General features: G+C 40.6%; 1 protein-coding gene across 2 annotated transcripts in view; it reads right to left on the minus strand.

Annotated features, from left to right (window-relative positions):
• LOC123795513 (neutral ceramidase) overlaps nt 1-27,882 on the minus strand; it is a 65,504-nt gene that overhangs the window by 17,893 nt on the left and 19,729 nt on the right. The window contains exons 7-13 of one of the 2 annotated variants that reach the window (XM_045802315.2): nt 18,202-18,322; nt 16,535-16,660; nt 12,750-12,836; nt 10,931-11,035; nt 10,734-10,815; nt 2,098-2,213; nt 929-1,023 (exon numbers count right to left, since the gene is read on the minus strand). In XM_045802315.2, coding sequence (XP_045658271.2) covers nt 929-1,023; nt 2,098-2,213; nt 10,734-10,815; nt 10,931-11,035; nt 12,750-12,836; nt 16,535-16,660; nt 18,202-18,322 — 732 coding nt within the window. The remainder of the gene's footprint in view (nt 1-928; nt 1,024-2,097; nt 2,214-10,733; nt 10,816-10,930; nt 11,036-12,749; nt 12,837-16,534; nt 16,661-18,201; nt 18,323-27,882) is intronic. The other variant, XM_087862495.1, reaches the window with a different exon arrangement.

Consider the following 27,882-nt stretch of genomic DNA (forward strand, 5'->3'; position numbering starts at 1 on the left):
AAGTGTTTCAGGCAGAAGGAACCGCAAGTTCATAAGCCCTTAAACAGGAGAATGCTTGAAGCAATGCATTGCACTGAAGCAACACAGTGAAGCCAGGGTGGCTGAAGTAGGGGTGAGTAAGGAGGAGAGGGGTATGAAAGATCAGATCAGAGAGGCTGCAGAGGGAAAAATCTCATAGGGCCCTTGTAGGATGTTGTAAGGGTTTAAGAATTTACCTGGAGTAAGATGGGAAGCCACTGGAGAGATTTGAGCCCTGACTTGATTTAACTTAAGTTTTAAAGGGATTCCCCTGACTGTAGCGTTGAGAAAAGGTTACAGAGGAGTAAGGGAGAAAGCAAGCAGGTGAGACAGGAGGTTATGGCAGTAATCTAGGGGACAGCTAATGGTGGCTTAGACCAGGGAGGGAGTGATAGAAAGTGTTGGGTGGAATGTGCAGAATTTGCTGCAAGATTGAAAGTGGGGGAAATTGAAAAGAGAGAGAATTCAGGGATGACTCCAAGATTTAGGGCCTGAGCAACTGGAAAGATCTGAAATTGCCACTTACTAAGATAGGGAAGACTGCATAAGGAGCAGATTTCAAACCATCTTTCCTGCTTCTAATACTTGAACTGTTTCAAGTATCTGTATTTTGATACTTTTTCACATCTTTCTACTGACATAATAATGTGCAACATCATTTACATTTGGAATAAGTTTTTCAAATGTTTATGTTTGCTATCATTTACCCACTAGAAATACACATCAAAAGATTGACTCTTCAGAGGCCCCCCAAAAGAGGGTTGGAATATTTGTCACTGTTGCCAAAATGGCAGAGTGAGATACAAAGGAGTCAGTTCAGAATTATTGCCCACGAGAAGAAGTGATTCCAACAGAAACACATACACAATGATGACATTTTTAACTACAAAGTTAACAAAGAAGGACTTACGTAAACTCCCCAGGGATGGCAGTTATGGCCAAGGACCCAATGGTGATAATCTGAACATCAACAATATCTGGGTGCCAGGGATGAGGTTTTGTCAGCTAAGAACCCAAAACATGAAAACTGTGTTAGGAATACTGTTCTTTCTATGGCTAAGAGACAGATGATGCTCACAGACATTCTGTTATTAAAGGATTTATAATGTTCCCAGCTGTTCTTGGTGATTCATCCTACTATCACAGATTTTCTATCTAATGAATGAGGTAATATGAAATATTCTATCTTGGTCATGACATATGGATCTCAGATGGCAATGCCCCATTACCCTGGACTTCCTTTCTCATCAGTGAAGTTTTTGGTGGATCTGGCATCATAGAATGACCATGTGTAACAGGTAACCAAGGGTTCTCTTGGAGCACTGTGGTGACTATCCTTAGCAAGATGGATAGGTAATTCTACGTTTGAAACAGCTTAATTTAATGATTTCTCTTTTTACTCTCATAACACTTTAAATTTGCAGGTACCAAGTCTTGCCTTACTTTCCAAGTTTTCTCCAAGACAATCTATCCTTTTCCATAGTCAGATTAGATTAGTGTAGAAGATTTCCCTCTATTCCTTCCTTTCCTCTCTTTCTTCTTCCTGAAGAATTTTAATTGAATATTAGGGGGGAAAAAACTCTATTCAAAAATGTTTTCTACATCAATAATTTATACTATAAACACTACACAATCTTTTGACATTTAGAATGTGAAAACCCACGGTCCAAAGAAGTATTAAAATGAATTTTGCTTTAGTTAATCATGTTGTCTGAGTTGAGAGACAACTGAGACATGAACATGTCCCTTTTTATATGACCTGAGGATGCTTTTTTCTGCAGAGAATTGTATGTGAACTCCTGTCCTGGAGTCAACATAAATGAATCCTGAATAAGATAGATGTTGATTGAATTCTTCCTTTTCCACTGTTTTCGTTGTTCGAGTTATTTACTATATATTCTAAATCACAATATTTAATAATAATTAATAATAAACCCCTTATTCCTTAGAGTTAGATTCTTTACATATTTTTAATATTAAAAATTTGATGTGGAACTCCCATGTCAACAAAAATCTATCATTTGTCTCTGACAATTCATCAATATACTAATTTTACCATGATAGTAAAAAATGCATTACCTCTCCAGTGTGAAGAAGGATTGGCTTTGGCTTATGGCACTCTTTGATTTCTTCAGAGGGCTTGCCCAGGATTTGATCCCGAAGACTGTCCCAAAATGGATCCCCTACTGTTGTCCCTATTTAGGAATGTTAGGATTAATTTGAATTCCAACCCTCTGAAAAATGACATCACTTTGACAAATGCGCAACAAGGCCTTTATTGCAAAGGTTTTATTAAGTTTGTTGCCCAATAATTCCAAACAGTTTGAATAATAAAAGAGGCAAAATTTCCTGTTCATCCTAAAAGAGGAGTCGTTATTTCATTAGATCCCCATTGTGGCTGATAGAATAAAAGATCATATTTTGTTCAACATCCTTAAAGTTTTGTTTCCATTGCTCTTCCTCATCCATGTTGCAAATAAAAATAATACAATATAACTAACTATAGATCTATGAATGAAATCACTTTTTTCCCCATTTTAAAAACTAAAAATGACACCTCCAACTTGAAGTACTGATTGGCTTGCTGTCCACAGAAAAAGCCTCTCCTAACTCCCCACTTAATTATTTACACAAAATTACCCCTAAATGCCACAATCTGGGGAAAAGTTATGTTAACTCTGAAACTTATGAACTTAGAATCTATAATCCATTAGGGAACTATAACACTTATAAACATACATGGACCTAACAACAGAGCACCAAAATACATGAACCAAAACTGACAGAGATGGAGGGAGAAAGAGACGCTCAACAGTAATAGTTGCAGCATGAATAACCCACTTGCAGTAACAGACGGGACAACTAGGCAGAAGATCAGCAATAGAAAACGTGAGCAACACTAGAAGCCAAGTGGATGTAACAGGTACCTGCACGTACCTCCCTCCATGCAACAGGAACATGACAGACACTCTTCTCAAGAGCGCACAAACACTGTCTGGGAGAGACTGTATGCTGGCCATGAAATAAACACACACACAGTGTGTTTTCCAACCACAATGTAATGAAATTAAGAATAAATAACAGAAGAAAATTTGGGAGACCCACAAATATGTGGAAATTAAGCAAGGTCAAGGAAGAAATTAAAAGAAAATATGAAAATGCTTTTGGATAAATGCAAATGAAGATACTGCATATAAAAACTTATGGGATGCAGCGAAAGAAGTGCTTAGAGGGAAAATTATAGCTTTAATGCCCATATTAAGAAAAAAGAGGATAGTGACATAGCAAGAAGGGAAAATAGAAAATATCAGCCCTTGTCACCCCACAGAAAACCACAATTAGCTACTCGCAAATGAAAACAGTCCCAGGGAGGCTCAAGAGTCCAGTTAAGAACCTATGGAGTGAAACATGGACTAATCACACAGAAAGGACCACTGGAAGGATTAACTTAGCTGAAACAGAGAGGAACAAAGAAGTGCAGAGGCTCTCAGTATCAGCTGTATGGCAGGTGCCATCACAGTGCCCACTGGTCTACTCCATGGAGGACCCCAGCGGCCCCTGTCACTCAACAGCCCCCATGGAAGACTTCCTGTGGTTTTCACAGCAGAGGACCCTGTAGTCTTCACTGGCACAGACCTCAGCAGCCTGCTCCACAGAGGACACCAGCAACTTTTGTGACTGAGGTCACCAATGGCCATTACCACCATCACCACCACCATGGACTGACCCCCCCCAGGGGACGAGATGCTGCTGCTCCTCACCCATACGAAGCTGCTAGTGCATCACCCTGGGACCAGGTTTGTCAGCCCCCACCCCCAAGTGTGCCCCTGACCGCAGAGCTCCATCTGCTCCATCCACACCCATGTTTCAGAACCCAACATCATGGTAGTACCATGTGTGCCTGTGCTCCATCAGGACCCCAGAGCCACTATCCTCTGCAAACACATGTGCTCCAATCCCCAGCTCCATGGCTGCTCCACATGTACCCACAACTCAGGCACAGAGCCACTACTACTACTAGAGAGCCAGTGCCCTGGACTCAGGAGCTGCCCACGCTCTATGAGCACCTCTGCTCCAGATCTCAGATCTGTCACTGATCCATGGGTGTTCGTGCATCAGCCATCAGTGCCACCACTACTGTGAGGGCACCTGCGAGCCAAACTTAGCCTCAAGAGAGATCCCAGCAGGGAAAGAGGTCAGGAGGATTTCAGCAGCAGCCATGGGATCCCAAGAGCACTGATGGCAGCTGCAGACACCCACAGCCACGCAATCTTCACCAGTGCTGACCTAGGCTGAAAAGAACTACATGGACACTACTCCACTGGCCCTGCCCTGGATCTGGAACTGCCACAGCACACCCATCCAATGTCCCTGCACACACCATGAGTAAAGGTCTTGCCCCACCAACAACCAGTCTGCAAAGTGACTGCTCTATCAAACACAGAGACAAAATTCAAGGCTTCCTAAGAAACAACAGAAATCAAGGAAACATGACACCACCAATGGAACACAGTAATTATTCAACAATGGATCCCAAATAAATGGAGATCTATGCCTTGTCATCAAATAATTTGAAATAATTTTTTAAAGATTTTATTTATTTATTTGAGAGCAAGAGAGAGAGTCTGCACATAAGCAGGGGAGAGGGGCAGTGGGTGAGGGAGAAGCAGACTCCCCACTAAGCCAGGAGCCCAACAGGGGGCTCAATCCCAGGACCCTGAGATCATGATCTAAGCCAAAGGCAGATGCTTAACTGACTGAGCCACCCAGGTGCCCCTCAAAATAATTTTTTTAAGAAAGCTCAACAACTACAAGAGAACACAGTTAGACAAAATCAGGAAAATAATATATGAACAAAATGAGAAATTCAACAGAGAGACATTTAAAAAAATAGAAATTCTGAGGCTGAAGAATACAGTGAATGAAATGACAACACAGTAGAGTGTACCAACAGCCAATCTGATCAAGCAGAAGAAATAATTTGTCAATTCAAAGACAAATCATTTGAAATTATACAATCAGTGGAGGAAAATAAAAATAAAAAAGAGTGAAGAAAGCCTACATGAATTATGGAACAGAAAATGCTAAAGGGAGTTCTTCAAACTAAAATACAAGGATACTATTAGTACATAAAAGATATGAAAGTATAAAACTCACTGGAAAAGGGAAGTTGATAATTGAATTAAGAATACTCTATGTATTCTAATACTATAATGGCAGTATATAAATCACTGAACTCTAGTATGAAGGTTAAAAGACAAAAGTATTAAAAATAACTAAAGCTACAATAATCTGTTAATGGATACACAATGTAAAAAATGCAAATTATGACATCAAAAAACATAAGATATGGGAAGAGGAGATAAAAGGAGAGTTTTTGTATGCAATCAAAGTTAAATTCTCAGCTTAAAATGGACTGTCATAACTATAGGATGTTCTATGGACTCCTCATGGTAACCAAAAAACAAATACCTATAGTAGATATGCAAAACATCAAAGAATCAAAGCATACTACTACTGAAAATCATCAAATCATAAAGGAAGACAGCAAGAGAGGAAGAAAGGAACAAGAGAACTACAAAACAGCCAGAAAACAATTAACAAGATGGCATCAGTAAGTACTAACCTTTAAATAATTACTTTAAATGGAAATGGATTAAATTCTCCATACAAAAGGTATAGAGTGATCGAATGGGGGAAAGAAAGATCCAACCACATGCAGCCTACAAGAGGTCACTTCACTTTAAAAATACACATAGGTTTAAAGTGAAGGTTTGGATAAATATATTCCATACAAATGGAAACCAAAGGTGAGCAGAAGCATACTTATGTCCTACTAAAAAGACTTTAAATAAAAAATGGTAATGAGACAAAGAAAGTCATTATATAATGATAAAGGGGTCAATTCATCAAGATGATATGACAATTGTAAATATTTATGCACTTGATATTGGAGCACCTAAATATATAAAACAAAGATTAAACAGATATGAAGGGAGAAATGAACAATACAATTATAGTAGGGATATTTTTATCCCACTTTCAATAATAGACAGATCATCCTGACAGAAAATCAACAATGAAACACTGGACTTGAACCATACCTTAGAAAAAATGAACCCAACAGACACATATAGAACATTTCATTCAACAGCAGCAGAATACATATTCCTCTCAAGTGCATACAACACTCTCCAGGAGAGATCATGTGTTAGGTAACAAAACAAGCCTTAGCAAATTTAGAAGACTGAAATCATACCAGCTATTTTTTCTGATGAAACTAGAAATCAATAATAAGAGGACAATTAGAAAACTCACGAATATGTGGAGATTAAACAACACACTACTGAACAACTAATGGGTCAAAGAAGAAATCAAAAGGGAAATAATGAAGATTTCAAAACAAATAAAATTAGAAACACAGCATACCTGAACTTATGGGGTCCAGCAACAGAAGTTCTGAGAGGACAATTTATAATGATAAACCCTTACATTAAGAAACAACAGAGAGGCACCTGGGTGGCACAGTCCGTTAAATGCCCAAGCTCTTGGTTTCAGCTCAAGTTGTGATCTCAGGCTCATGAGGTCGAGCCCTGCATCAGGTTCCATGCTCAGTGAGGTGTCTGCTTGAGATTCTTTCTCTCCCTCTCCCTCTTCTCCTCCCCCCATGCTTGACTCTCTCTCTCTCTCTCTAAAATAAATAAATACATCTTTTTAAAAAAAGAAAAGAAAAATGAAAGCAAATAAACAACCGAACTTTACACCTCAAGGAACTAGAAAAAGAAAAACAAACCCAAAGTTAACAGAAGGAAATAACAAAGATCAGAGCAGAAACAAAACAGAGATCAGAAAAACAATAGAGAAGAAAGGGAAGAAGAAAGGGGAGGTGAACAGAAGGGGGAATGAACCACGAGAGACTATGGACTCTGGGAAACAAACTGAGGGCTTTGGCGGGCAGGGGGAATGGGATAGACTGGTGATAGGTATTAAGGAGGGCACGTATTGCATGGTGCACTGGATGTTATACGCAAGTAATGAATCATGAAACTTTACATCAAAAACTAGGGATGTACTGTATGGTGACTAACATAATATAATAAAAAAATATTATTAAATAAATAAATAGCAATTTCACAAAAAAAATAGAAAAGATTAATAAAACTAAGAGCTGGGTTTTTTTAAAGATAAATAAAATTGACAAACCTTTAGTTAGACTAAGGAAAAAAGAAAGAAGAGTACACTAAGGAAAAAAGAAAGAAGACTCAAAGAAAATCAGAAATGAAAGACAAGATGTTATAGCTGTTACCACAGAAATGCAATGCATCATAAGAGACAACCGTGGGCAATTTTACATCACCAAATTGGAAAACCTAGAAGAAATGGATGAATTCTTAGAAACATACAAACTACCAAGACTAAATCATGAAGAAATAAAAAATTTGAGCAGACTAAGGAGAAAGGAGATTGAACCAGTAATCAAAAGCCTCCGAACAAAGAAAAGCCCAGGACCAGATGGTTTTACTGGTGAATTCAACCAAACATTTAAAGAAGAATTAGTGCCAATCCTTCTCAAACTCCTTCCAAAATTGAATAGGAGGATGATCCAGCAATTGCACTACTGGGTATTTACCCCAAAGATACAGACGTAGTGAAGAGAAGGGCCATATGCACCCCAATGTTCATAGCAGCATTGTCCACAATAGCTAAATCGTGGAAGGAGCCGAGATGCCCTTCAACAGATGACTGGATTAAGAAGATGTGGTCCATATATACAATGGAATATTACTCAGCCATCAGAAAGAATGATTACACAATATTTGCAGCAACATGGACGGGACTGGAGGAGATTATGCTAAGTGAAATAAGTCAAGCAGAGAAAGACAATTATCATAGGGTTTCACTCATTTATGGAACATAAGAAATAGGAAGATGGGTAGGGGAAGGAAGGGAAGAATGAAGGGGGGTAAACAGAAGGGGGAATGAACCATGAGAGACTGTGGACTCTGGGAAACAAACTGAGGGCTTCAGAGGGGAGGGTGGTGGGGGGTTGGGATAGGCCGGTGATGGGTATTAAGGAGGGCACGTATTACATGGTGCACTGGGTGTTATACGCGAATAATGAATCATGGAACATTACATCAAAAACTAAGGATATACTGTATGGTAACTAACATAACATAATAAAAAATTATTATAAAAAAATTGAATAGGAGGGACTATTCCACAACTGGTTTTGCAAGGCCACCATCACCCTGATACCAAAGCCAGATAAAGACACCACAAAAAAAAAAAAAAAGGAAGTTATCCCTGATGAATATAGAAGCAAAAATCCTCAACAAAATACTAGCAAACTGGGGTGCCTGGGTAGCTCAGTCATGATCTCAGGGTCCTGGGATTGAGCCCCACATCGGGCTCCCTGCTCAGCAAGGAGTCTGCTTCTCCCTCTCCTTCTGCTGCTCCCCCTGCTTGTGCTCTCTCTCTGTCAAATAAATAAATTTTAAAAATCTTAAAAGATATACTAGCAAACTGAATTTAACAACAGATAAAAAGGATCATACACCATGATCAAGTGAGATTTATTCCTGAGTGTTTCAAAATATGCAAATAAATATGACACACCCTATTAATAGAATGAAAGATAAAACTCATATGATCAACTCTGTAGATGCAGAAAAAGCATTGAACATCCTTTCGTGATAAAAACTCAACATATTGGGTACAGAAGGAATGTACATCATATAATAAAGGTCATATATGAGAAATCCACACTCAACAGTGAGAGGTTGAAAGTTTTCCCACTCAGATTAGGAGCAAGACAAGAGTGCCCACTCTCACCACTCCTATTCAATGTAATATGCAACTTATCTTCTGCTTAGAATTTAAAAACTAACATTCTCTGTTCAGCCGTTAATGTTGGGATCCATATTTAGTTTTACAAGTTTTTCCCTGTTTTTAGTTTTGCTTTGGGTTTTTGGCTCATGAATTTTATTTGTTTGTCAATAAGAAATGTAAGAGTAGACGTTAATAAATTCCAGTTCTATAATGTCAAGAATTTAAAAATTTAAAAATGGATTGGTTAAAAATGCTTCATATTTGAAAAAGCTGGACTTAAATACCTTAAACTCTTCGTGCTTTCTCCCCCTCCCCCTTTTAGTATAAGGTGTTTGTAGGGTGAAGAGTGGGCCTGTCTCAAATCTTTTCCACCTTATTGGTAAGATTCTGTTCCCTACGAAGGAATACAGCAGGCTGGGCATGTTTGCAGAGACTGGGGGGCCTACCCAAGAGTAACATCTCACCAGCCATGTTCTAGGGAGAGAGGCCTTTGCCCATTTCTCTAGTAGAAAACATAACAGTTTCTCCCAGAAGAAAACAGTACCCCTATTCAGTAGGACTTCTGATAAATGGTAATGTGTCTTCCTGTCTAACCAGTCACCCCTCAACCCCAATTTCAAAAAAAAAATCACAGCCAGAGCAATTAGGCAAGAAAAAGAAATAAAAGGCATTGAAATTGGAAAAGAACGGTAAAATTATCAGATGGAGAAAGACAAATACTGGAGGTTCTCACTTCTATGTGGAAACTGTAAAAGCCAAAATCATAGAAGTGAGAGTAAAATGAGGGTTGCCAGGGGCTGGAGTGTGGGGAAGATGGGACTGGAACCCGGGTCAAAGGGTTTAGCCACAGAAAGAATAAAGTACTGATGAATGGGACGACACGGACGAACCCCAAAAACATGATGCTAAGTGAAAGAAACCAACAGAAAATGCCACGTATTTTATGATTCCATGTACGTGAAACGTCCCGAATAGGAAAATACAGAGACAGAACGATCCAGGTTTGCTTAGGCTGGAGGGAGATGAGGGACGGGCGTAGTGATAGCTAGAGAGTACAGGGTTGCTTCTTGATGTATTGCAAATGCTCTAAAATTGACTATGGGCACGTTATATACACGAAAAACCACTTTAAATGGGTATATCATATGGTATGTGAATTACATCTCAATAAAGCTGTTAAAAATTATTGTTCTAGGAAATTAGACCACCCTGGATGAGATATTACCAGGAAAGATGGGCCAAATGTCTCAAACTGCAACTGTATTCATTACTTTGTCAATGAATGGTTCCGAAATACATATATATAAAAAGCAGGAATAAAAGAAGCCAAAATGTTTCCTACAGGTGAGACTCATCCATTTTTCCACTTCCTCTACTTTACAGTGCATGTTATTACAGAGATGATCAAGACGAAAGTACGAAGCCTACAATCGTCAGTTACGAATGTGTGGCAATGCACACAGGAAGAGGACTTGGCAGCCCATGTTCCGGCTCCTGAAGGCCTCTGCCCTGAGGACTTTACGCTTCAGTAAAGGAACCAGAGAAAGAGGCATTCATTAGCAGACGGCAGAGCCAAGTCCTATTGTTGAAGGTACAATGACAATCCCGCTCTGTCCTCCTCCCAACTCCACCCTAGCCCCGTCCCGTTAAAAACCATCATCTGTGGGCTGATACACAAACGGACGTTGTCTCCAATTCTATTCGGATCAGTGGAAGCTAAGTTCCAGAAGACGCGCATCCCTGGGAAATCTGGCTGTCACAGACACACCTGGAAAGCACGCCCACCCCCGCGTCTAAAGATAATAGTAAAAAATCATGAAGGTACGGCGACCACTAAACCCTCCAGAACCCGGAACCACAGATATCATCAGATGGCACCTCACCCTGCGTGAAATTGAGGCTCCCAAATCCATCGATTGTCCCAGCCGCAAAACTGTAGCCCAGGGCTGGTTTACACGTTTTTGCCTAAAGGGGAGAGTTTTAAAACAACACAAAAATACAAAGTAAACAGAAGCAAGAAACAGAAGTTAAACTTCAAGTAAGTCATGAGATCAGCCCAGTGTGGCTCAGTGATTCTTACTGTGTGTGTGGAGTTGAACTGGACGGTGACATCTGTCATATTCACCCACTGATGAGCCGCGGCCAGTGGTCCAGTGACCTCCTGGGAGGCAGAGGCATACAGTTCCTAGAAAACCCACACTTACTGTTAGAAGCCAAAGAGTTAAAATGAATCGTACCGACTGTGCCCCATAAGTACCAACTTGGATAAGCACCTGTCCGCCATGTTTTGCTTTGCTGGCTGCTTAGAAATGGCCACAACCCACGTGGCGTGCTCTGCCAACCCCAGTTGCTTCCCAGATGTGTGGAGGCCCTGAGACCTTGACCTGTGTCCATTCCCCCCACAAATAGGACATTCTGATGAAACAGGCTGTGGCACAAAAGGCCTCACTTGAAAAACAGTCAAGAAAATTTAAGGTGAGGAGGACACAGGCCCAGTGATTGTCTTTGCCAGAACCAGAGCACAACCTCAGGGGGTCTCCCTCAGAAGCTGGGGGTCCTCTGACAGGGCTGGCACCAGAGGGTGGCTGGAAAGACTTCCCACTCTCCCACCATCCACCCTTGGAAGTTCCTTTGGGGTTTTTTCCTGTAGGGTGAATTGATGCTTTTTCCATCTCGTGGGAAATGTGAGTCAGCATGTTTGGAAACATCAGTTTGTATTGATTGGTACCGCACGCGGTGGGTCAATCCTACGTCAGCGGATGCCCCTTTGCCTGACACCTGACTGTCCTCCCAACCCCAATGCGACAGCCACATGGGGGCTTTCGGGGTGAGCTGTCAGTAGCACCAGCTGCCTCCCCGATAAGTGGTGAACTTGTGCCTTATTGAAGAGAATCCAGAAGGTGGGACAAATCCCTATGACTCCCAGGCCCAGAACAGTAAGAAAACTTCTGACACCAAACCGTGTTATGGGTGCACACCCTACATAGAAGCTGTTCATCTGGAACCATCCACTGATAATACCACCGTAATTAAAAGGAAACTGCAGCAATTAGGCTGGCTGGTGCCTAACATTTTTAAAGGTGCTTTTGTTCTTCCTTAATTGCTCCTGAAACATTTCAGAACCCTTGGAGCAAAATATTTACTGAAACACATGCACAGGCACACACACATACACACATACAACAAAGGTATGAGTTAGCCTCGCAAAGAAAGAGATCGAACTATGGGAGAGATCTCGGCTTGGGGTCGTCCTCAGTCTTTTCAATCTTAAATGTGTCTCCAGCGGAGTGGACACAAAATACAGGGGGAAAATGGAAGATGCAATTTAGCAGAGGGAGAAGCAGAGAGCAGCTCATCGTAATCTCACTGAAGAGCAGATTCGCTCCTCATCAAAAAACGTCTTAAGAAGGAAAGAGAAGAAAATATAAGATGGACAACTGGGGCATATCGAAGACTAGGAACTAATTTGACTCCAAATTGCAGGTGTGGGGAGCCGTACTGCCCAGTTTGGCCTCGTCACTGAGGACGGGAAGAACAGTCAGGCGACTGGCAGCCAAGCCCGAGAGAAAGGCCACGATCAGTGCGGGCGTGCCTGACGCCATGTTGGCTGAAATGCTTCCACTATCCATCACCAGAAGCAAGCACTCAGGCTGGAACAGAACGTTTGCCTGCCTCCTTGGTTTTCAAAGGACTTCCTAGAAGAAGACAGCCGAGCAGTCCGAGGGCCCTTCCCGTGTGCTGCTGGCAGCGGCCTTCCTCGCGGGCCGGCACCAGCAGACTCCACGGCCCCCACAGACTCTTGTGACCTCTTACCATTGCTGACATCCCCACGAACCCTGTCGCGGGATTTTAAAGAACCACGTTAAGTGAAGTTGAAAGCAGTGGGGCCCGCGGCTGACCTTTGCCCTCTGATATAGGATCCGTCCTATAATCTGCGTGCTGTGGAGCATATCCTCTCCGGGTCCCGTCGCAACGCACATGCTGGGCTGTCACACAGGAGACAAGGCAGACTCTCGGTGAAGTGAGCAGTGGTTTTAAGGAATGCAAAATGACAAGGGAAGCTAAGCAAACATACTGTGAAACCCACATTCCAGCATTTCTTGTCAGGTAGTCTCTCCATTTACAGATAATGAAAAGCAAAATCACTCATGGCATTGGAGCAGTAAGGTCTTCAGAAATCACCTATGGCAGCACTTTATTTTTACAGATAAGGAAACTGAGGCTCAGGCAGTTTGGGCAATTTGTCGGAAATTATACAGGTAGCTAATATCTGAGCTAAGACCTAAACACAAGTCTCCCACACTGGCTGCATATCTTCCTACGTGTCTGTTCTTGTCCATGGCTCATGATTATCTTAAATTGAAACTCAGTTAAAATTATGTTGGAACAACTAGGAGATCTTCTGGGAAAAGGCAGCACAAAAATCTGGCTCTATACTTCACTTCTTATACCAGAAGATTTTGAAATTGACCAGATGCTTAAATATTATAATTGAAATTTTAAAAGTATTAAAAGAAAATATGGGTGAACACCTTCTTAATATCTTTTGATTCATCCATATTGAGTTGGGTGTTCTCTTATTTGCAGTCAAAAGCATCCTATATGTGTATAAAAATGATCACATTGTATACCTTAAAATTATACAATGCTGTATGTCAATTACATCTCAGTAGAGCTGGGAGGAAAAAAGAAAAAATATCCCGGTGGATAGACAATGGAATACAGATGAAACTGGTAATTTGCAAAAAAGAAGTGCAAATGGCCATTCAACATTAAAATATATTCAATCTCATGAATAATTAAATATAAATTTAAACTACAAAGAGAGAGCTCTTTGCATGTTGTATTGGCAAAGACTGAAAGGTTGATAAACCGGGTGTCACTGAGGGTTTGGGGAAACTGTCACTCACGCTCTACAGGGGTAATGGGACATGGCAGGCACCCCGTGGTGGTGGCACTTTCTCTTTGACAGCAAATTCACTTTTCAGAATTTGTTCTGGGGGCACCTGGGTGGGGTGGCTCATTCGGTTAAACACCCAGCTCTTGGTTTCAGCTCAGATCATGACCTTAGGGTAGTGGAATCAAGCCCGAGGTTGGGCTCCACACTCAAAGGGAGTCTGCTTGAGAGTCTCTCTCTCTCTCTCCCTCTGCCCCTTCCAAATAAATAAATAAATCTTTAAAAAAGATTTAAAAAAAATGTCCTAAAGTGAAACTTTAACACACGTGAAAATATGTACAACACACATAGTGACCAAAGCGTGTTTATATGACAGAAGGAAAAAAAGAAGGGAGAGAGGGTGTGAAGGAAGACAGGAGGGAGGGAAAGAAAGTTCTCATCAGTAGAGGATTGGTGAACTGATTTATACTTAAAATAAAAAATTATGGCGTTAGTTTAAATGATGCTTTCAAGTACATTCACTGGAAATAAGACAGCAGGTTCCAGATCGCATTAGAGTAGGACCTCATTTATGTACAACTGTACATGCAGATAGGCGCCTGGACACAGAAAACGTTGTCTGCAAGGACAGTCATTAAATCTTTAACAGACTAACTGTGGGGTCAGGGGCAGCTCATTTACCTGTTTTGTTTTCTGAGCTTTTCAATATTGTTTGAGTTTTTTAGCAAGCATATATCTTTTTTTACATCAAAGCTAGTTTCTAAAGTTAAAAAAATCTGTTTGAAGAAGTGACATTAAAGCAATAGACATGGCAACATTTGCCCATTTCCCTCTTTTGGTTTCTTAAGTGAATCATGATTTTGTTCAGAAAGCCATCTCTTCTTTAACAGTCAATGAGTCTATTCCCAGTTCCAGGTCAGTCTAAGGTGATCACGGCCATTCCCTAGGCCTCACCAAAGACTGGGCAGAAACCACAGCTTAAGCCCATGAACACATATCATTTCCCCAGCGGCTTCTTTGGTCCAGGAATGGGTACGTACCTCTATTGACCCAATCGGACTGAAAAGAACTTTTATTCCACGGTTAGAAGAGAGGTTTTCTCTCTCTCCTACCATATATGGGAGAGAAAAGGATACTCCTTCCTCGGTATTGACTGCCCTCTTGCAAACATGAGGGAAGGCAATCTAACAGATGGAACAGAACAGAAAGAAACAGAATTCTGTTGTGGGAGAGGGTGTGATTTTGTCATAATTTTTTATGATTACAAAGTATGGTCACGGTAGGAAAAAAAACCACAAAGTTGTATAAATAAATAAGATAAACAGAATAAACACTCCCTATAATAATGCCAAACAGAGAGAACCAGGGTTAACAAATCAGTGTGTTTCACTTTGTCTTTTTACTAGGACCCATTTATTTTCAAAACTGCAGTCATCATGAATATGCAATATTAAATGCCGATTAAATTCCCCCATTAAGTATTCCAACACAACACACTGAGTTGGTGCATAATATCCTATTGCAAATAGATCTCATAATTTATTTAAACATTTCATCTCTAAATTTTGGAATTTAACAAGTAATCCATAAATCTAATGTGAATTAATTAATAATGTATGGAAATTTTGCAAAGGAAGGGTAACAAAAGAAAACTTTCTATATAAAAATGGTAATATATAATAGAAAAGTGTAATTGTTAAGACCATACTACTCATTGTGTGGCACTGACTAGAATAGAAGAAATAGCCCAGAAATGATGTTTAATAAAAGTAATATCACAGTGACATATTCTATAGACACAAAGAACAGCATCTGCTGCTCATATCAAACCCAAAAAAACCTAAATGAACATGGCAGGGAAGCAGTTAAATAAACTGATGGTATATACGGCCATTCTTGTTGCTTTTAAAACCTACCACACAGACCTATATAGAGTCAAAAAGATTTTTAAGATCTATAAGGTGGAAAACTTCAATCTCAGACCAATAAAAAAATCAATAAATAAGTTACAAAATTTTATTCATGAATGCTTAGATGAGTATGCAAGAAGTGGTAGGACAGTTGTAACTCCTGGGGGGAGGGGAGAAAGGGAGTAAATAGGACTCACTTCTTACCGTTGTCTATATTTTCCATGTCATGTGAGTTTTTCACAGCAAGATTGTGATTTTATTTTATTTTTATTTTTTTGAAGATTTTATTTATTTATTTTATTTATTTGGCAGAGACAGAGAGAGAGCACAAGCGGGGGAGCAGCAAAGGGAGAGGGAGAAGCAGGCTCTCTGCCAAACAGTGAGCCCAAAGCGGGGCTCAATCTCAGGACCCGGAGCTCATGACCTGAGCCCAAGGCAGATGCTTAACCGACTGAACCACTCAAGTGCCTGTTTGTGATTTTAAAGAAAAGAAAAAAAAAATGTTGATCTTATATTTTTTAAAAATCCCATAGACTCAACGATCAGTGAGAAACATCTCAGGCAGGCAGTTCCTGGTACTAACTCACTATGTCAGAAATGCCAAGGTGAAATTTTTCAGATTGTTCAAGTTTAGGGAAGGGTCTTGCATCTCTGACATTGACTATCTCACCATTCAAAAAGCTTAGCGGTCAATCAAATGGGAAACTAGAATTTTACCCAATCGGAATTTAGTGGGTGCTTCTGAGAAAAGCACAAGCTAGCAGTCAGTAGGCATGTGTACACTTGAGGAAAACATAATTATAAGTTAATGGTGGATATTTACACATAAAATGCACATGAGATGCAAAAACCAAGATTTCATGTCACAATTACCTACCCCGCCAACTGGACAAGAGCTATTGGCATTATCACAAGACTCCCCTGTGTTGACGCAATGTGGGCCAAGGATATTGGGGGACACATCTCCCAGGTTAGATGAAGCAAAGGCTGCTACATACGGTCCCTGCCAAAAGAAACATCCAAGTGCCTTTTATTCTTTTCTTATTTCCCATAATGACTTCCATTAAAAATGCAAACATTCAATCCACTCTGGGGAAGTATTCAAAGTCATTTGCAGACAATAAAAGGAGGAGATATAACATTCTGAGAAAATTTCTGAAAAAAAAATTCACATTGCATCCGCATACATATTATCACCCACGATATTCCAATGATCGATAAAGCCGTCTCAAGTAGGACAGCTTCAAACCTGTGCCACCAACAGAAAGATTCTGACAAGAAACAGCATACAACAACAACAAATTGTAACGTGCTGATTCTTCAAGCTATTCTCTGGTATTGTATCTGGAGCTCAGAGATTTTCCTTGAAAAATAAACATCCTCCTGGCTTAAAAAGAATATAGTGAATCCAGAACTTCCTGTGGCAAAACTGAACCTAAATGTGGTGTCCACCATCCAGATCTGCCTCCATGTAGCTTTTCTCTTATCCCTTCAACCTCAAGTAATAACACATAACGTTTCTGAATAGTGCAAGACTCTAACTTCAACCCCACTGACCTACCATTCCACCTTGAATGTCTTCAGTTTTCTTGGGGCGAGAGAGAAACAGGTATCAGAGATCATGTGTCTCTTTTTATACTGAAAAGATAACTTATCTCAAAGTGCCCAGCACCCAGTGATCATAAATGGGAACTTCCTTTCTTTTCCCTAAAACTCAAACTAAAATGCAAAAAAATACTGTTTTGCCAACAAGGAGCTGGAAGATCAGATGAAATGTTCATGGGACTAATAACTTTTATATCACTATACACCTTTTAGACATTGATTCTGGTCAAGGGCCTGGGGCTCTCATTCTCTTCTATTCTTCTGCATCTGGGACTTGGACCCTAGGGTCAAACAGAGCTGGGTACCCCCTCACTTAGCTACTTGTAGTCAGTAATTTCCACAGAGCTGAGGAGCTTTCTGAAGTACACAGACTGAGTTCCAGCCCCTGTCTCTAATTCCAGCCCTCCTTGTGTTTCAAAGTTAAAAAACAAGTCTGGTGCATTAGGGCTGTCTCTGACTTTGGCCTTGGTGAAGAAAAGTAACACAAACTCCTTGAAAGGAAATTTGCCCTTAACAGGGAAATTCGGACCAGTGAAAAAGACACATCATCTTGTCCTCAGTCAGGCTCTTAACACTATTCAGAAGGTGCTTAATACATTCATAGCTCTGAAAACAAAAGTAAACATCAACACAGCTTATCATATTTCCAAGGTGATCAAAACTATTCTATATTGCAAAAATCTTGAACTTGTCCTTCCTTATCCAACGAACTGTAACTGTATGAGGTCATCCATATAAGTAGTATTTGACACGATTAGTCATCTTTTACTTTTCTTTCCCCATCAGGGAGGATGGAGAACTCTTTTTACCCAAGCATGTGAGTATGTGACATCCATGATGACACCTGACGCTGAGGATTTGAATCAGCTATTCTGAGCATTGCATGAATGGTGATACTCCGCGCATTAAGATGATGCTTTTAATGACAAAAATTCTCACCTGTCCAGGTAGATAGCCTTTGTTCTTCTCTTGCTCAAAGAGGTAAGAGGCATAACCCATGTTGTCGCTGTTGACAAGATGATTGCTGTTGTTCATGCTGACCGGGTGGATGGCAAACCAGCTATAAAAGAACAAGGAGCCCTCAGTTCATGAGAGAACCAGACAATGGGACCAAAGACAATGACGGGGAGCTGAAGTGTTCTCCAGCAGGAAAAGAAATTTTTTTTAACAAGAGGCATTCCGCATTTAGGTTCTTCCATTGTTGGTGAGCTTAAATGACTAGTAATATACTCCAAAAGTCTAATCACTTACTTAAAATAAAAATACAACACTCGATTTTTATAACTGTATCATCATCGTCAGTGTCAAAGCTTTTAACAAGAGCCAAGACTGGTCAGTGACCAGACCATATAGCTAAGGCATTGTATAGGCACATACTCTGTCCTTTAAGACAGGTGCACATAGTAAGTATTAAAATCGATCCTATCTCATTCAGCACTTACTGAGAGTCTACTGTGTGTAGAGCATGGAACAAACGGCAGTTTACGCTCAGAATCTTGCAGAAGACAAAGATGTAGACAAATGGCTTTAATACAATGTGGCGACTGTTATAAAGAAATAGGCGTAAAGTGTTTGGGGACCACAGATGACTAGCAATTAATGCTTAAGGGCATTCCAGGGAAAAGGCACAACGGAGTAAGTGCAGAGAGGTGTGAAAGAGGCTATTCTACCTAATTTGATGTATCCTTGTGCATAGTAATACCGTGTTTAACTGTAGAGCTACACAGTTTACAAACTAATTTCACATCTGTTACCTTACTTGAACTTCACAACAACCCTGAGAGTGGTTGTCCCCTTCACTGCAAGGTGTCTCAGAGAAGCAAAATGGCAGCCCACGGGTCATCAAGGACCAAGGCTAAAGTTTGGGTCTCGTGACACCTTGTCCCGTGGCCTTTGTAGGATCAAACCTCCACACAGGTGAAAAAGAGACTTACAAAATGGAGGGCTATCATGCAAATTCCCTAGAATGAATGCTCAAGAAAAGAGAGACACTACTTCCAAAAGTTTCAGGCCAATTTAAGATTTGTAAAAAAAAAAAAATCCTTGTTGATTGAAGTCCTTGCTGAAAGCTTTTTAAACATTTCAGTTTACATTCCTACCTAAGTAATAGAGCACACAAAACTGAGCATTTACTTTATGACTAGGGATGCTTCTAAACTTCAAGGCTGTCGTTCAGGATCCAGTCCTCATTGCCCAACAGATGTCTATGTAGGTCAGAGATCACCAGCACAACGCCCACGGGAGCTGGGCAGGCCACACAGATGGGTTGAGCTGGTTGGCGGAATGGGGACTGGCGTGAACTGTGGCTACATGGAGGGACCTGCGTGGTCTGAAGACAGTAGCTTCTACTAGTCTGCTTATGAAGGTCTAAGCCAGTGCTGCCAGATCTTCCATAAGTCCATGTTTTTGTGCAATGTTTATTGATTTAAAAACTCTTAAAGAGGTAAATGTCATGAGAGGAAGGAGTGGAAGGGGATGAACAAAATGGGTGCAGGGGAGTGGAAGACACAGGACCCCAGTTAGGGAATGAATCAGTCATGGCTACGAGAGACGCAGCATAGGGACTCTAGTCAATGGCACTGTAATAGTGCTGTCTGGTGACAGATGGTAGCTACACGTGTGCTGAGCACAGCATAACCTACAGAAATGTTGCATCACTTCATTGTACACCTAAAATTAGTGTTACACTGTGTGTCAACTATGCTCAAATAAAAACCTTTCAATTAAAAAAAAACAAGTAAGTAGCATGGAATAAAAGGAGGGGAATTGTTACCAATGAAGAGCCTTCAAGCACATAGTCAACACATGTAGTCTGTGGACTGTTTGGATTCTGATTCAGATAAAAGGACTGTAAAAAGACTTCACTGGTACAAACAGGGAAAACTGAGTATAGACTGGGTTTTAGATCATATTAAGAAATTATTTTTAATTTTGTTGGTTATGATCATGGCTTGTAGTTATACTTTTCTTACATTTTTACCTGATAGAGATATATGCTGAAATATTTATGAGTGAAATGTTTTGATATCTGGTATTTGCTTTTAAAAGTCTAGCAAAGCAAACAAAAGAAGAAGAGGGATGAAACAGAGTGACAGAGGATTGCTGATTACTGAAGCTGGATAAGAGCTGCTGGAGATTCATTAGCTTAATCACGCTAAATTGGCATATATTTGAAAATTTCCATAATAGGGTTTTTTTTTCATGTTGACATCCACTTCGAATTTTTCTTTTAAACAGTGTAAGGCCAAATCACGAGTCCATAAGCAAAATTCAGTCCCCAAGGTAAGTATTTGCCACCACGTAAACGGACAGAAATTTAGGTGAAAGGTAGTTCTAAGGTCATCTCCCAGAAGTTACTTGCAGAGTTTCTATATTTAAAAAAAAAATCCTTACCCTAGTTTCTTTTTCGTGTGTATGGTTTGCCTCTCCCTCCTAAAACTCAAGTGCCAGAGAAAATTCTCGTCAACAAACATTTTCCAGGTGGTTGGGAGTCTGTATTTTTGCAGTTTTACTCCATCTAGTTTGGAAGGAAAAGGGGGTGGCGGCCATCACAGTTTCCTGGCTCCCCGACCAAAATACTCCTGTCTGAAAAGATTGCACTGAGGTCAGCCGGATTCGGCCAAACCGCAACCCCTCCAGTGCAATCGAAGGAAACCAGTAGAATCATTTTATCAACACTGACTATCATTTAGCACCGATTAGGTGAAGGATTTCATGCACAGGATCTCATTTCATTCTAACAGGAACACTTCAAGTCAGATGCTATCATTGTCCTTATTTTACAGCTAAGGAAATGACCTCTCTGAGTGATGCAGTCATCTGACCAAGGTCACACCGTTGTAAGTCAAGAAGCGGGTCTATGAATCCAGGTTTGTCAGACCACAAAGGCCAAGTTCTTCTCTGCCATGGGATACTGGCTTTGTTCCTTCATTTCATTCACTTGCCCATTCAGTACACATCTCGTTAACTTTGATTCTGTGCCAGGCACTGGAGACGTGAAGACGAACAGGCATCATCTTGCCCTTGAGGAATACTTCATAGCAGAGGTGACATCTGAGCTGGGTCTTAAAAGATAAGCAGGAACTTGGCAAGGGGATCAATGGAGGAAACTCATTTGTAGCAAAGGCATGAAGATCAGAAGGGGTATAGAGGGCTAGGAGGATGGATGGTCAATCTGGCCACAGCAGAATGAGTAAGGGCAAGGAGACATGGCAGTTGCTCTCATCATTCAATCAGCATGAATTTATTAGTAGCCCAGCATATGGTGGGCATTGGGTTAAACCCCAGGGAACATAGAGAGGAATCAGGTTTATCCCCTACCATCAAGGAACACTATTTGTAAAGAAAGCAAATGCTAAGAATTTTGGTCTGCTAATTAGACTACAGACTTGAATTTTCATTGATTTCATGTATTCATTTTCACTTACTTGAGGCCTTAGAAAATTAACAGAATTTTCTTTCTCTATAAAACTAAAAAAATAAGCATTCAAAAAAGTTATTTGGAATTTCAGAATAAGAAGATGCTGTATATTTCCTCCTCTGGCCTTTGAAATACATGCTATTCAAATATCTGGCTTGTCACAGCAACCAAAGTATTATGGCAAGAGATGAATATCTTTAAATATATGCAGAAAAGTGGTCATTTTAGTTTAAGAAAGTTGCACTCACAATTTATTTTATCTGACCAAAAAAACCCAAAAAAACAAAACAAAACAAAAAACCAACCCACATTCTTCAAAGCAGAGTTCAAAAGAGAGAAAGAAAGGTTGAGGTGGTTTCAAAAGAAGTTAGAATACGGACACAAAAGGATAAAATATGCCCCTGTTAATAAACACCTCTAAGGGGCACCTGGGTGGCTCAGTCGGTTAAAAGTCTCCCTTCAGCTCAGGTCATGATCTCAGGGTCCCGGGATGGAGTCCCGCATCGGGCTCCCTGCTCAGCCGGGAATCCGCTTCTCCCTCTCCCTGTGACTCTCTCCCCTGGCTCATGCTCTCTCTCTGTCTCAAATAAATAAATAAAATATTTAATAAAAAATATAAAATAAACACTTCTAAATAATCATTACATCATAGCAAAAGCAGGGCTCTTCAGGGCTTAGCACGATACCAAGGAAGGTATCCTGATCAGGTCATGATCTCAGGGTCCCGGGATGGAGTCCCGCATCGGGCTCCCTGCTCAGCCGGGAATCCGCTTCTCCCTCTCCCTGTGACTCCCTCCCCTGGCTCATGCTCTCTCTCTGTCTCAAATAAATAAATAAAATATTTAATAAAAAATATAAAATAAACACTTCTAAATAATCATTACATCATAGCAAAAGCAGGGCTCTTCAGGGCTTAGCAAGTTACCAAGGAAGGTCCAGAGATAAGAGATTTTTTTCCCAGTCTGTAGTAAAGTTGGTGAAAATTTCTGAGTCTCTGTTTCCTAAGACTGAACAATAATGAATTTTGACTATGTTTTGTGAATCAATACACAGCAAATTAATATAAAATCTTCTAATTATTCTCTTCCCCTGTGTAACTGAGGCATTTTCTAGGGCCTCTTTTAATTCAGACACTCTGCACTTCCTACTCCGAAGCAGAAAAGAAAAGCCAAATGCAAACTTGAGCTTCCTCCATATTCTAACACAGTAACAAACCTGTCCCAAGTGCCATTCTCTCAAACCCAGGCCACCACATCCAGCATGCCCTGCACAAGAATGAGTTGCAAAAGTGGTAAACGGAGGCTGAAATCCAGCCCCCCGCTCACGGAGCTAGGCACTTCCGTCAGCCCAGAGAAGGAAGTGCCTCCGTATGCTGTGCATCAAGGTCCTATGTGCTAATGGCAGCCCTCTCTGACCTACATGTCCACCAATTGGGAAGGAGAACATTGTACATCCACTGGAAGGTAGTGTTCATGAAGACGTGTAATAAAATGGGAGCCCTCTGGGTAAATACAATATAGGAAGCTGTAGTGGGTTGAATAGCGTCCCCCACCATATTCATGTCCACCAGATCCTCAGGACGTGACCTTATGTGGAAATAGTCTTTAGACATATAAACAAGGTAAAGATCAAATGAAATCATATTAGCCTGAGTTGGGTCTTACATCCAGTGACTGGTGTCCTCATAACAAGAGGAAAGGATCAGAGAGATGCCCCGAGACATTGAGAAGTAGGCAATGTGAAGATGAGGGTAGAGATTGGAGTGACAGGTCTACCAGCAGAAGCTGGGAGACACATGGAACAGATTCTCCTGAAAGCCTCCAGGAGGAACCAACCCTGCCACCTGATTTTGGATTTCCGGCCTCTTGACATGGTGAGAGAATACATTTCTGTTGTTTTAGGCCAGCCAGAGCATAACAATTTGTTATGGCCGTCTTAAGAAACTCTACTGAGGCCATATGTTTTAGCAGCTAAAGTTCTAGCTCTAGACTCAGACACAAATTTCTTAATCTAGTGGAACCTCAGTGTTCATTTATGCAGCATAATAATAGTAGTATTTGCCTCACATTTGACAACCCAAGGAACAAGTACATCTAAAGTGCTCGGCACAAAGACTGGTCTACACCGAGAATGGAGTGAATTATCACCACGATGAGGTGGATGGCGCTGATCCTGATCCCGGTCCTGGTCTGCAGCTGATGGCCAGGATGGTGATGATGGTGATGATACGGGGGAAAGAGATGCAAAGCTCTGTGTGTGTGTGTCATAGATTACGATACTAAAATATATGAAACATGCGCACCTGTGTATTCAACACATATTTTTCAACCCACATCATATGCACATGAAATAATTAAAGGAAGAAACCCTGCCTTCCTGTGGCAGAGATTTATGGGCTTACAAAATACCCAATGTCCTCTACTTCCCTGTCTCACTAGCAAGATGGGACATGTGACTAGCCCTGGCCAATCACACACATGCAGAGGGACCACCCAATTTTTATTGGACTTTGCACGTGTGGGGAATATGCACATTTCAAGTCCTTAACGTGTTAAGCCACTGGAATTTCATGGGCTGTGTGTTGTGGCCCTTGGCACGAATTACCCTGATTCACACACCTCTTTTTCACCTCCCTTACAGTTCTCACCCTGCCCCACTACAAACTATCTGGGGAAGGAGAGGAAAGGGTGTTTCCTTGCATTATACTAGTAGGGTTACCAGACCCAAAGAATGACCTGAATTTTAAAGAAGCAGAAACAGAGTACAGACCAGACTGCCCAGATTAAAGAAAGACAATGAGCAGCAAGGGGAGCCCTTCTGAAGTTACAGGTAAACTTGGTGGCCAGCATCCTGGAAAAATCTTTCTACCATCTCCCTTCCAGAAAAGAGATGTACATTTGCAGCTATTTTTATTGTCTTCAAAAGTCCTGGATGATGTAGTGCCTCTCAATAATGTAACTGGAGAGAGAGCTGGGTGGGGTAGATTCTAATAAATCACTACATTCAAAATTCTTATATCCTGAACGACATGATGAAGCAATCAACAAAAGCAAAACAAGAAATGGCCCAAAGAGTATTTGAGTATTTTTTTTTAAATCCAGCCTAACTAACCAGGAATTGAAGAAACTGAAAGGAAGACAGAAGTGATTTGGCTCTTGGGGGGGTCTCTTTTTTTCTTTTTTTTTAAAGATTTTTTTTTATTTATTTATTCGACAGAGATAGAGATAGCCAGCGAGAGAGGGAACACAAGCAGGGGGAGTGGGAGAGGAAGAAGCAGGCTCATAGCGGAGGAGCCTGATGTGGGGCTCGATCCCATAACGCCGGGATCACGCCCTGAGCCGAAGGCAGACGCCCAACCGCCGTGCCACCCAGGCGCCCCTTGGGGGTCTCTTATTCAGCAATAATTGTAGGGCATGATGATCCCAAGATTGACAAGAACATGGAAAGCAGCCCTCCACTCATGTTCTGGTAGCAGGAGTGAAAAGTAGCAAAAACCTTCCAGCGGGCCATTTGGCCATTTGAAAGAAAAGCCTTAGTAAGCAGCATTCCTTTTTAGCCCAGCAATCACACTTCTAGGAATTCAGCTTAGGGAAATCACTGGCAAATATATAAGATATCTGTTCTGGAATGTTTATCCTATGGTACTTTATGATGGCAAAAATTATAAACTGAGTATCAAATGTTCGCTGCTATGTTGAGTACATTGTCATGCATACAACAGAATACTATGCAGCCATTAGAAATGGTAAATTTAAAAATACTAAGTAGCATCGAAAGGTATTCATAAGGTGTTTCTGAATGAAAAAGCTACCAATTGTATATAAAGTCTCACTTTTTCAATAAAAAATGTACAGAGATGATCTAACAAGATATGTAACAAACTGTTAATAGAAGCTATCCTGTCCCAGAATTACCAGGTGATTTTTAATTTTCTTTCCTTTTTTTTTTTTGTTCACTGTTGAAATATAAAATACATTGAACAAAAGAGAGAAGATTTTAAAAACCACTTGATACAACTCCAAGAGTGAACTCTGATGTAAACTATGGACTTTGGGTGGTAATGTTGTATCCATGTAGGTTCATTGACTTTAATGTACATACCCCTCTGTTCTCAGATACTGATGGGGGGAAGGACAGGCAGACAGTATATGGAAAATCTCTGCACTTTCTGCTTAATTTTTCTGGGAACCTAAAACTACTCTAAAAAATAAAGTCCATTAAAAACCAAAAACTTATCCCAACCCTGCCACAGTGTCACCTCTGACACCTTCTACTGATCAAAATGGTTCCAGGGCCAGCCAAGATTCAAAGGCTAGGGAAATCCTCTCCATGTCTTAATGGGTCTTATTCAAGGTCACTTTGTATAGAATACATGTGATAAGAGTTTTTGTTGCCACCATCTTTGGAAACTATCATCTTCCATTTATTTTTTAAAGATTTTATTTATTTATTTGACACAAAGAAAGAGGGCACAAGCAGGGGGAGTGGGACAGGGAGAAGCAGGCTCCCCACTGAGCAGGGAGCCCAATGGGGGACTCAATCCCAGCACCCTGGGATCATGACCTGAGCCAAAGGCAGATGCTTAACCAACTGAGCCAGCCAGGTGCCCCTATAATCTTTGATTTAAAGATTTTTTTTTTAATCTCTATCAATCCTGAAAGGATAAGAGAGGGAGAAAAAGCATTGAAAAAGAGAAACAAATAGCAGAAAGTGAAAAGATACCTAAGAAGTGCAGATATGCAGTAATTACAATTCCTAAAAATAGACTAAACTCACTTATGAAAAGATGAAAATTGTCAAAGTGAAAAACAAATAAACAAAGCTATATGATATTCATAAGGGACATCTCTAAAATGTAAGAACAAATAAAAGTTGAAAGAAAATGACAGAAAAAATATACCTGCAAATTCTAACCTGCAAAGAGCTGAGTTAGTTGTGCTAATAGGAGAATACAAAGATTTTGAGACAAAAAAAAATCGTTATTAGATGTAAAGAAAATCACTACGAAACATACACACACAAACACACACACAAACACACACACTAGCACATAGAGATACAGTTAATATTTCTCACAGTATTTTAAAACTTCTAGTGCCCAGAGTGGAACTAAGCACCTACTTTTACAGAATGACCTTTTAGACAAGCTTATTTTTTATTTTATGTTCTACATTGGGAATTGGGCAGAAGAAAATGTGCCTGAATATGAGCCACGATTGATTTTGGGAAGTAAAACTTGGAGTTAATTTTTCTTTCTTTCTACTTGTTTATATTTTATTTTTCCCTGGTGAATACATATTATTTTTATACTTAAAAAAAAAAGTATACTTGGAGTAAAAAAGTAATAGCCTCCCAACTCTCTTCAGGTTAAGCATATTCCAGAAACCCAACAATCAAGTAAGTCCAAAGCCTTCTGCCAGTTTTGGCAACTGGTTTTATGACTTTGGTTTTTAAACTTTGTAAACTTTCTCTTTTAAAAGTTTTATTTAATTATTTGAGAGAGAGAGGGCACTCTCGCATGTGACTGGGGGTGGGGGGAGGGTCAGAGAGAGGGGCAGAAGAGAATCTCAAGCAGACTCCACGCCCAGTGTGGAGCCCAATGCAGGACTTGATCCCATGACCCTGAGATCACGAATTGAGCCAAAATCAAGAGTTGGATGCTTAACCAACTGAGCCACCCAGGCGCCCCTATAAACTTTGGTTTCTGAACTTTTAAATTTAACAATTTAAATTAACAAGCATGATTTATCTCTGTCATCAGTCAACTATCATCACCCTTGTCATCAAAGAATGCTTAGTCAGCAGCTTCACTTTAAACAGGGGTGGACCAGACGCAGGACGAACCCTCACCACAGAGCCCAGGATTATCCTCCACCAGAGAGGAACAGCGCAAGCAAGCGGACAGGAAGTTGGGGCGAGAAGATGGCATCAAGCTTCACGACAGCAGGAACGAAGCAGAACAGGAAGAAGAAACTAAGGACGTAGAAATAGAGAGCAGGGCTTTGCAAACCAGAGTTAACGCTAATGGAGAAGGTATTTGTACAAAGATGAGCTGAGGTGGAGGCAGAAGCCCAGAATGGCTGGTGAAGGGCAGGCCCTGAGCTTTCCATGCCTGCTCTGTGAGTGAGGTAAGGAGACTGAGGGGAGAACGCAGAGGGCAGAACAGACAGACGTGATCGTTCAAGAAGTCATGGTCATAG

The sequence above is a fragment of the Ursus americanus genome, chromosome 6 (assembly GCF_024610735.1).
Source record: "Ursus americanus isolate L20-20 chromosome 6, mUrsAme1.1.p, whole genome shotgun sequence".
Taxonomy (NCBI): Eukaryota; Metazoa; Chordata; class Mammalia; order Carnivora; family Ursidae; genus Ursus; species Ursus americanus.